General features: G+C 52.1%; 1 protein-coding gene across 2 annotated transcripts; it reads right to left on the bottom strand.

The window, feature by feature from the left end:
• Window positions 1-6,877: 6,877 nt before the first annotated feature.
• EGR4 (early growth response 4) lies at window positions 6,878-9,299 on the bottom strand. Of its 2 annotated transcripts, none has more exons than XM_019942565.3 (2): window positions 9,028-9,299; window positions 6,878-8,628 (listed from the first exon to the last, which is right to left on the bottom strand). In XM_019942565.3, exons 1-2 carry the CDS (start codon window positions 9,161-9,163, stop codon window positions 7,313-7,315), a joined length of 1,452 nt encoding a protein of 483 aa, XP_019798124.2. In that variant the 5' UTR covers window positions 9,164-9,299; the 3' UTR covers window positions 6,878-7,312. The 2 variants fall into 2 exon arrangements, with proteins under 2 accessions (XP_019798124.2, XP_033694277.1); XM_033838386.2 differs by having other exon boundaries at window positions 6,878-8,625; window positions 9,028-9,221.
• Between the last annotated feature and the right edge of the window lie 1,961 nt (window positions 9,300-11,260).

The raw sequence follows: 11,260 nt of genomic DNA, 5'->3' as shown, positions 1-11,260 counted from the left end.
CGAGCTGGGGAGCCGCAGATACCGCCAGAAGCGGCTGCGCCGGGACCCCACGTTTTCCGCTGAAGGTGGCTTCGGTGGGGGAGGGGTCCGCGGCGCCGCCCTGGGGGTGCAGGGGCCTCTCCAGCCGCGCTCCTCCTGAGTCCCTGTCTTCCCGGATCGCGGCACCGCCCAGTGCACTCTCCCTGCCCCGGGCACCTCCAGTTGTGACCTCTGCTGCCCACCTTTAATCCGAACCTCTCCGCCCTAACTCTACCACTCTGGCTTGGGCCTGCTTCCACTCGGAGCACGTCCTGGGGTGGGCGATTCTGTGGGTCGGGAAGAGGGCCGGCGCGCTGCATTTCTACTGGGATCTGCGCCACGGGCTCTGTGCAGCCTCCTGAGACGCGCGCCTGGGTGTGCACTCAGCGACCCCGGGTCCGAGACACAGTCTCCGCAGACACTGCCTATGTCAGTCCCCTCTGGGCATCCCTAGGGAACCACGGGAACTAGGAGTGTCTTCGGTCAGACTCCGTCATGTCCCGGACCCAATCTTGCCCTTGAGGGTGCCGTCTAGGAGCACGTGTCCCCGTCACAAATCCTATCCGGGACCTGGTGGAGGAAGAAAGGGACAGTGGGCTCCGGCCCTGGTTCCTTCCCACCCACTCCCACCTCAAACTTGGTTAGGGGAGAAGCCTGGCTCCCTGGGACTGGAGCACCTAGAGGGCCCGCCCTTGGCTTAAGGCCCATCCAGCTATTGAAGCAGGAGCAATCTGACTGTCCTGGGCTTGGAGGAAGTTTACAGGGCTGCAGTGGGTAAATCAGATAGGGTGTTGGGGCTACTAAGCCCTGGGCTGAGATGAACTGAGCTTTGGATGAGGAAAAGAAGAAATGGCATTTCAGGCTAGGGGCAGTGCTTGGACAACGGCAAAGAAACTGGCTTGGGCAGGGTTGAGGTCCAAGACCACTAGGGGTCGTACAGCTGCAGCAGAACAGAAATCTAGCATAGCCCCAGGATTCTCCAATAAACGAGGCTGATGGGGACTTTCCTTGACCCCATCCTATTCCTGCTAAGGCAGGGACATTGGGCATTTAGTATCTGGAGGGATAATTTGTAGAGTTGTCAGGTGGCTTTTGAAGAAAGGCAAATTTAATAAGGACCCAAGCCAGTCAGTTCAAACTTCCCTCCTCCCCCACATCTTCTCTTCCTACCCCATAGCTCCTGAATTTCCTTTCTCCTCAAGAAAGTCTTAGATTGAGCAAATAAGAAATCACTTCTCCTAAGACCTAAGTTATACCAGCTCCTATTAACCAAATGCCGGGCATTACACTAATCATTTTTAAGCATATCATTCAATTGTCAAACCTATTGAGTAGGTATTATTATTATCCCCACTTTACAGATTGGGAAACTAAAGCTCAGAGCTCAAAAAAGGGCACCGTCAGGATTTGAACTTAAGTCACCAAATTCCAAAGTCTGTGCTTGAATACAGTGCCCTCCTGCCACCCCTTTGCTCTATTAAGCCTACTGAGCCTTCCACTGCCAAAATGAAGATTCCCTAAATCCACCTGCTTTTGCAGACTGCCAAAAATATCCATATATTATTTTTTCTTCTAGTGATGTTTGTTCTCACTCTGTGCTTCCTATGAATATGCAAAACCAATTTGAGGGACTTCCCTGGTGGCGCAGTGGTTAAGAATCCGCCTGCCAATGCAGGGGACACGGGTTCAAGCCCTGGCCCCGGAAGATCCCACATGCCGCAGAGCAGCTAAGCCCGTGTGCCACAACTACTGAGCCTGTGCTCTAGCCCGTGAGCCACAACTACTGAGCCCGCATTCCACAACTACTGAAGCCCACGCGTCTAGAGCCCATACTCCGCAACAAGAGAAGCCACCGCAGTGAGAAGCCCACGCACCGCAACGAAGAGTAGCCCCCACTCGCCCACGCGCAGCAACGAAGACCCAACACAGCCAAAAATAAATAAATAAATAAAATAAATTTTAAAAAGAACAAACCAATTTGAGGCATGCTTGTGTATGAACACGTGTTTTCGTGAATGTGTACATACATGCATGTGCATACAGGTGTATATCTGTGCATATGCACGCGTGTGCATTGTGTTTGTGAGTGCATGCACGTGTGAATGTATGCATGTGTGTACATGTGGGTGTGCTTGTGCATATGAGTGTGTATATACGAGCGAATGTAAGTGGGCATGCATGTACTTTATGTGTGTATTCGGGTATGCATGTGCACACGTGCACACATGTGCGTATGTGTGTGTGCATGTGTGCCCAGGCTACGTTTTATGGACAACAGTTTCTGCTTGGTTGTTATGGGAACCACAGTTCTAAAAATGTTAAACTGAATCCCACTCCATGTGGGCCAGAAAAGCCAAAAGGGAGAGAGAAAGCTGAATGACAGACACATCTGGGGACCCAGACCTGAGGGAGAGAATCATGGGCTCTGGAAGAATTAGACAGGCACAGACCATCCAGGAGTGTGGTCCTACTCATGGAACCCCACGGATTGCATCGGTGCCTCGATCTTGCTTCTTCCCATCTCCCTCCTGATCCTTTCCCAGTTTCATGCTCTCCAACCACCTTCCTTCCTTCCTCTTTCCCCTTCTCTTTTTCTCCTCTCCTTTTAGCCAACCAATCAACCCAATAATTAAGCACTTAAGGTGTGCTGGGCAGAAGGCCTAGTGATATGGTGGCCACACATGTGGATGATCAGACAAGGCCTCTTGCCCTTGAAGGAGCTCAATGGTAGGAGGATTTGGACAATACGTAGGGGGGAGGAATGAGCACAGAGCAAAGGGAGAGACTACAGAGGAGGGTGGGTGATAAGTTTGTATCAGATATGGAGGGCTTTAACTGCAATGTATTTTTTGTAGGAAGGTGGAAATTGTGGTCAGTTTGGGATAAAACACTACGAATAATGGTTTAGGGAAATTACATCAGTAGTGCTGTGTAGTATGAAACGGAAGGAGAGAGAATGGAGGCAGAGGGACCACAGGAAGCAGTTTGGTCTAGTGCAGGCTTGTTTCAAACAGGGCACAGAGGTTGGGGTGAAGAGGGAGGAAGGAGCACTCTGGGTTGCTTTGTCAAACTCTCCCCCATATCCTGCCTCATCAAGATTCTTATTACTCTTCCCTGTCTCTCCAGGGTGAGAGTCAGGATTTGAGTGAGGCTTTGTTACTGATGTGCGTGTATCGAACTCCTCAGGTGCACTAGAAAGTAAAAAAGTTGGGAACCATGGGCCCAACATATGGTAGGCACTCAGTAATACTTGTGAAACAAGTGGATATATGGATATGCACTGGTCTTGGAACTGGAAAGCCCAAGTTCAAGGCCCACTTCAGTCTCTCATCATCTGTGTCCCCTTAAGAAAATCCCAAACTTCTTGGGCCTCAGTTTCCTACTCTGTACAATGAGGGGTCAGACAAGATGTTCTTGTAAGCTCCTTCCAACTATTATGTGATTGTCATAGCCAAAGTGTTTGCGTATGTGGAAGGGGTGGAATGGACTGAGGTGCTGGCAATAGGAACAGAGAGGATAAATGGGGGAAATATTTTAAAAGAGGAATCAATATCTTCTGGCTTTAGTTTTCAGCAATACTGTGGAATAAACCAAAGTCCCTCAAGAATGCATGGACTGATTCACAAAACATAACAGACATCTGAAATGCTTAGCTGAGCTTGCAAGAAAGGGAAGAAAATCTACTTGGACCAAAACAAGGGAACTGAGACCGACAAATGTAAGCTCAAGATGTGCTGTGACTAACCCCAGGAAGTATGGGGAAGGAGTACCTTCCCATATTGCTTGTCTGTCCTGACCTGGGCCCTGGGTGGAAAAGGGGGAGTTCCCTCTGAGAATTTATAACTACTTGAGTTAGAGTTTAAACTCACAACACCTACATAGTACAAGAAGCCCAAGTCAAGAAATGAACATAAAGATTGGTCTTCGTCAGTTGATATTCCTGGAATGCCTGGCAGAAGCAAGCACAAAACTACTCAGGAGAAACATACCCTCAACCCAGCCTACAGAATATTACTGACCAGGTAAACCCCCACTCACTGAAAATTAAGATGAGCTCACAAACTGAAAATTACAGTATGTAAAAGGAAACAATGTACCATGAATTAGAGTAGATAAGACCCTTTAGCACTTCAATAAGATCCAGTAAGTCTGAGTGACAGCCTGGATGTGGGGGAAAGAGGGGTAAAAAATGAATCCTACAGAAGAACTGTAGTGGGCTTCCCTGGTGGCGCAGTGGTTGGGAGTCCGCCTGCCGATGCAGGGGACGTGGGTTCGTGCCCCAGTCTGGGAGGATCCCACATGCCGCGGAGTGGCTGGGCCCGTGAGCCATGGCCGCTGAGCCTGCGCGTCCGGAGCCTGTGCTCCGCGACGGGAGAGGCCACAACAGTGAGAGGCCCGCGTAACGCAAACAAACAAACAAACAAACAAACAAAAAAAAAAGAACTGTAGTTATTTAGGTGATTTGGGGGAACCAAACAAATGATGGTCGCCTTTAGCATAAACTGGGTATATGGAAGGATGATTTGATTTTAGACAGATCGTATTTGAAATTGTGGTGAACATCCCCATATGGAGGTGTTCATTAGTCAGAACCATGGGCTTCAGCTGGAGTAGAGATGAGGGCTGGCTGGCTTAGAAGTCATCCATGCATCAGTGATAGCTGAAAGCCTAGGAATTCATGTGATCTCCAAGAAGAGTGTGGAAATGGGGAAGGAGGGGGCTCAGAACTAAGTCTGAGAAAACAACATTTTGAGGACCAGATAAAAAATAGGAGCAAGTAAAGAAAATGAGCTCTCTGTTAGTCCCCGATTATGTTTGGGTCCTGGGTTTGGGACGATTTTCTGATTGTTTTATTTAATTCTTTCCATCTCTGGCCTAACATTCTTTTCCATCAAAATCCCTAGGGGAAGTTCCAGTAAATGGAGCAGTTTCCCTTGGGAGTAATAGGAGGGACTTCTCAGCTGGGAGTTGTAGAACCAGGCTGGGCCCTGGTACCAGCACCACTATGAAGTCACTTCTTTGGGGTGCAATTTTCTCATCAGTGATTTTAGGCCTAGGTGGGTATGAGGACAAGGTGGGGCACAACAGAGCTGATAGTACTTGATGGGACGCTGCTCAAGGGGGCAAGGGTGGACCGGTTAGACACCACCCACCTACAGCCTGTCTGCCCTTCTTCTTTTGTTCAGGTTGTGTGGTTTGGGACCAGTTGCTTGAAATCTGGGCCTTTATGCTCTTTCTTACCCTATTCTGCATGGAAAGTGAAGTCAGGTGGTCCATGCCTATAAGTGAAAGGTGTGGTCACTTAAATAGTAAGATAATGAGAGTCATCATCGTCTTATGTCTCCATGAATCTACCACTTCCCTATTACAGTGCCTGATGGTCCATCATTTGAGCCTCACTACGGGGTTAAACATTGCCCTCTATAGGCTACTCTATTAAAATGTTAACTCTCCTAGAAGAGGTAGTATTGAATCCTTTACCACAAATTGGTTTATTAGATGCAAGGTACTCAACCACATGAAAGCACTTACCACTCAGGGAGAAAAATGGGTGGAATTCACTGATAATTGAATTGATAATTTTGTCTCTGGTCAAATGGACTGTGGGGGTGGAGGGTGAGCACATCTGAGAGTGAAGGGATGAAGTAGCCAAAGGATTAGAAGCTGGGTTGATCTGGCATCCTAGGGCTGTAGAACTCTCTTAATTCAAGAATAGCTCAGCTCAGAAAAGAATGAAGCCCCCAGACAGGCTCTATCCTTTCCTTAGCAGAGAGGAGCTGTTGGGGAGGAGAGATGGGAGCACAGCAGGCTTTTAATGCTCCAGCGTCTACCCAAGATCGCCAGAAAGAGTAAAAGCTTTTGGGTTGGGAGTTTAGGGAGTAAAGTGTGTGTGGGGGGGGGAGTTTCACCCATTCCCCACTTTCCCCATCACAGGATCATACTTTCCTCACCACCCTCCTAGCTCCACCACCTGCCCCCCGCCCTGAAAAGCCATGGAAGTTTCATCTGGAAGGAGAGTTAGGGAAAAGGGGCTGTGGCCAGTGCTTGACTAGATGGTAAATGGGCTGCTGTGGGAAAAGCAGCCTCTGGCAAGCACCCTCTTCTTACTGGGCTTGGCTCTGCCCATCAACGGTCTAGCTGAATGCTGAGTCCCTTTTGGGCCTGACAGCATGTGATTCTCATACAGATGCAAAGGCACTGGCTGGAGCCTCTGTGATACCCAAAGCTCTGGGTGTTCACAAACAGCACTGAAATACTGCAGTCTTTTGCTGCTGTTGCTACTGCCTGGAGCTCCCTCTAGTTGCCAAATCTATTTCACCTCTTGGATGCCTTTCCAAACAGTGCTGATAAGCTGAGGTGCCGCCATTCTGGGGTTGGGAAAAAAAGCACTGGCTTTGGAGCCAGACAGATCTGAGTTTGACCCTGTCTGTTCCTAGCTGGGTTACCCAGCAAGTTATGTCTTTGCTTCCCCATGCTGCACTCAGGATTGTGAGGACTGAGGAGGATAATATATGCACAATGTTTAATACCTAAGCCTCTCAACCACTCTGAAAGTTCCAGAAACACCTTGAACCCTTAGGTCAGCTGTGATTAAATTCATTTGTTAATTCAGTACACATTTATTGAATGCCTACCACGTGCCAAAGTGCCTGACGGTAGGTGTGTAATGATGCCATGAGCGTGAGGATCTCCCGTCTCTTCTGGCACATATACTCCTGGGGGAGTGGGTGGGGAAATGGTCAGGAGCTTGGATGGCAGATTCAGTAAGCTTTTAGCACAATAATTTTAATTGCAAAAATAAACAGTTTTGTCAACTGCTTGAGAGTAGCGTCTGCTTTACAAAAATTAACGACAACAAAAAAGGAAATAACCCCAAAGCAAAACGTTACAACCAACGGCTGCTGAAAACGACATTGCTGTACAAAATCCCGCGCGAGACCAGCTCGGCTCTGCCCCTACCCGTCTCTGGGGGTCTAGGAGAGGGCGTGGGGCGTGCGCCATTACAAAAGAGTGTCTTAAGTCCCAGGGAAGTGCCTACTCAGTGGGTGGCCTGAGAGAACTTCCCTCCAAAGCGCGGCTGACTCGGAAGACAGCGCCCGGACCGCGGGAGCTGTCCATGGAGCTAGTGCTGTACGGAGAGTGTGCGGCGGGCGCTTCAAGGGAACTAGAAGCCGGACCAGAGGCCCGCCCTAGGGCGTGCCGGAAGAAAGTGGGCAGAGGAGCGGGGAGGGGTGGGCAGGTTTTCTCGTGCGCGCCGGACTGCGGCGCCCCAATGTGCAAACCCATTTCACCCTCACAGCGCAGCGAAGGAGAGGCCCAACGAGTAAAAGCCAAGGCCCTTGAGCCGCTCCTCGGCGCGCGCCTTCTGCTTGAGGTGCACCTTGCTGTGCCGTTTCTTCTCATCGCTGCGCGCGAAGCGGCGGCCGCACACGTCGCAGGCAAAGGGCTTCTCGCCTGTGTGGGTGCGCACGTGTGTGGTAAGGTGGTCGCTGCGGCTGAAGTTGCGGAGGCAGATGCGGCACTGGAACGGCTTGTGGCCCGTGTGGATGCGCAGGTGGCGGTTGAGCTCGTCAGAGCGCGCAAAGCTGCGCACACAGCTCTCCACCGGGCAAGCAAATGCCTTGGCGTGCGGCCGAGGGCAGAAGCAGCGTGCGCTGCACTTGCCGCCTCGGCGCCCCTTGCGCCGCGCCTTGGCTGTGGGGAATGGGACCGGCGGCGGTCCTGGAGGCTCAGGCACGCCACTGCTCCCGGGGAGGTCCGCCACCAGAGGTTTTGGGAAGTCCGCCCCGGCGCTGCGAAGGCCCAGCGGGGAAAGCTCAGGCTGCGTACCATCTAGAAACTCTCCGCCTTCGCCGCTACTCCCTCCCTCCCCACTAGTAGGGGTCAGGAGCCCCGGGAGGCTCTCGGTTCCCTCCCCTAAGTCACCCGGGGCCAGCGGGAAAGCCTCGTAGGCCCCCGTGGTGTATACTCTGCTGGAAGGGCCAGCCGGCAGCTCCGCGGGGCAGCTGATGGACAGCAGGTCTTCAATCTTGGCCCCCATCGGGGGGAAACGGGCCTCCGGGGCGCCCTGGTAGCCTCCCTGTGACCCACAGCTCCCTGGCGCCCCGGCTGAGAGCAGCTCCCATGGAGCGTAGGGACCTTTGAAGGCCGAGGCAGTGTCCAGCGCAGGAGAAGCCGGAGGAGCCCGGAGGCCGGGCTTAACGTCGGGTGGGGAGAGATGAGGCTCATACAGGCACTGTGAGGGGGCGCCCGCCGAGGGTGAGGCCTCCCAGAACGCCTCTGGGAAGACGGTAGCGCCCAGATCCGGGGAGAAAAGGTCTGGCGGTCCCGGCAGCAAGGCGTCGGAGCCTGCGGGAAAAGAGGCGTCCAGAGGAGACCGGGATGCTGCCGCCTCAGCGCCCGGGAAAGGTGCCAGGCCTAGGATGCCCGACATGAGGTTGAAGAGTGCCTCCGGATCGTGCGGGTGTTCGGGTACTGCCTGGATGAAGAAGCTACCACTGTAGCTGAGGCCGGGAGGAGGCGTGGGCGCAGGCCCCTCCAGGAAGCAGGAGTCGGCTAAGTCCCCCCCGGCGCCGCAGCTGCTCAAGGCCCAGCTCAAGAAGTCACCTGCTGAGGAGGGAGCAGGAATCAGCTCCGCGCACATCAAAGGCCGTGCCTCGGAGCCCGCAGCCCCTACGCAAGAAGCCCTTGGTGCGCACTGGCACACACAGAGTGCCTTTTGCACATTCTGATCCAGCCGGAGCCAGCATACGCCCCAAGACGCACATACAAACATGCACACGCAAAACACACGTGCAAAGGCAAAAGGATGCCTTGATACACGCACAGGTTCCTGCGGAGGCGCTGGAGGCGTGGTGGGGGTGGCATTGGGGGTACGCACACACAGGACCCCGAATCTCCTTCCGCCCCTAGCCCCACAGCTCCAGCGTCCCAGTCCCTGCCTGTTCTCAGGCACCTTGCGTCCCCGCGCTGCGCCGCCGTCTGAGCACCCCTGGCCGCGCTCCTTACCTCCGGGATAGCCGGCGGCTGCGGGTGGGTCCCTGGCGGGCAGCCGGGTCAGTTCGGTACTGGATTCAGAGCAACAGCCCTCGGTGGACTTTACCAGGAGCGCGTCGGGGCCAGAAAACTCGCTAAGGTGGAGCATGGTTCGGCTGCGGCTGCGGGGCTCCGGGGGCCTCGCCCGCTGGGCTTGGGGGCGCACGGATGGCCGGGAGGCCGACAGTCGGGGCGCCCAGCGCCTCGCAGACCTAGGCTCTCGGGCTCCTGGCTCCGGGCTCTCACCTCTGGGAAAGGGTTGGGGGTGGTGGTGGCCGAGGCGCCCTTGCTCGCTGGGACCCGCCTCGGGTGGCGGTTCCTCGCCTGTCCAAAGCGCAGCCGGGCTCCCCCAACCCGCGGCCCCCCCACTTATATAGCAGCGGCGGCGCTGGCTCAGGGCTTCCGACTCCCAGGGCCACTGCCATTTCGGGAGGCCCCGGCCCAGCCGCCGTGACGTAAATGCCCAAACATGGACACAGGATGTGTACCGGGGACTCCCGAAAAGGAAAACTCGGGCTGTGACGTCTTCGCCACAGCCACCGCCGGGCCCGCGCCGCTGCGTGCGCGCGCACTCGCTGAGCGTGGAGCACCGTGCGCGCCGGGACCGCGGGTGCGCCTGGCTGGGGCGCTGCGTCGCCTGGGTCCGGACGTCAAGTAAGTGCACTTCTCTCTTGGAGGGAGAGGCCGAAGGACGGTTAGGAAAAACAGTGGGCTTAGGGTTTCCACAGTTTGGGCTCGAATCCTCTCTCTGCCACCTTCTAGCTCTGTCATTTCATCTCCCCGAACGTCAGTTTCGTCACCTGTGAAATGGAGATACGTACGTCTACTTCATAAATTTGCTATAAAGATTAATTGGGTTAGAGCATATGAAATTCTAGGCACGGGGCACTCAATAAACCGTAGGGATTATTGCCATTATTCATTATTTGCTCACATCTGTGTGTTTTTCATATTCTTAATAGTCTTTTGTTGTTTAGCTTGTTCTAGGAAAAATAACTTATTTAAATTAAAAAGGATCATATCGTGAGAGAAAACGTCAATTAGCACAGAAAGGTATAAATTGAAAATTAAAAGTCTCTCTTTTCTCTACTCACCTCCCTCCTGAGGTAGCCACGTCTAAATTTCCTGTGTATTCTTTAAGAAAAAAATTATGCATATTGCAAGCATACACACTGTCCTGCAATAGAATTTCCCCCCGCTTATAATAGCCGAGCGATTGCTCCATGTCCAAACAGAGAGGTTGGTCATTCTTTTCTAAGGCTGTATAGTACTCCACTGTAAGGGAGGTAAGTTTGTCCCCTATCCATTAACGTATAGGAAGTTTCCAACCTTTTGCTTGTCATCGTTGTTGTAGTCCTTGAGTAAATAAATGTGAATATATCTGTGGGATAAATTCCAACGAGTGTAACTCTGGGTCAAAGAGTATGTAAAATTTTGATACAACTGGCAATTGTCCTCCAGAGAAGTAAGGCCAATTCCTGCTCCCTCTTCTCTCACCTACAGGGTGTGAGATGCTTGTGTAGTAAACTTTTTTTCCTACCTTTGTATAAATGGCTTTACTCTAGGGGTGTTGTTCTCAGGAGCACACGGAGAATCTACAGGCTATATTTCCCTGGAATCAGTTCCTGGAATAATTGGGCTGCTTCTGAAAAACTTAAAAAATATATTTCATATCCTTATGGAAGCCGTGGATATTGGCTGCAGAAGGCTAGTCAACCCCTGCAAAGAAGCCTGCCTACTCTCCTGATCTCATCTCTCTTCTGCTATGGTTTTCCCTTTGTTTTATCTTCTCATCTTTTTAAATTTTTCATTTTATTTTGTGTTATAGTTCACTTAACTCCTTTCTGGACCAAATTAGGGGATTAGGTATATACATGGGATAGTATGTTTTTTTTATGAAGAGCATCAATTCTTGGGACTCTGGGTGCCAGAAGGTAGGAGGGGCAGGGCTGGGATTCCCTCTTACTTCTCTACTTTCTTAGGAATGGGCACAAAGCCATTCAGGGGTGATGGGCTACAGCATGACTGGCAGTGTATCTCCCAGCCCCCCTTGCCCAGCCTCCTTTTTCAAGGGAGAGTGCCAAGAATGCCCAAACTCCACCAAATTCTCAGGTCTTTCACCCTGTGTTCATTTTGCAAACATTCATTCATTCAGCTTCTCAATGTTTGTTCATTCAGTATTCATTCCTTAAGTGCTTACTATGGA

This window comes from Tursiops truncatus, chromosome 14 (assembly GCF_011762595.2).
Source record: "Tursiops truncatus isolate mTurTru1 chromosome 14, mTurTru1.mat.Y, whole genome shotgun sequence".
In the NCBI taxonomy this organism is placed as follows: Eukaryota; Metazoa; Chordata; class Mammalia; order Artiodactyla; family Delphinidae; genus Tursiops; species Tursiops truncatus.
The sequence above is the reverse complement of the archived record's forward strand: the minus strand, read 5'-3'. Positions and strand labels throughout refer to the sequence as shown.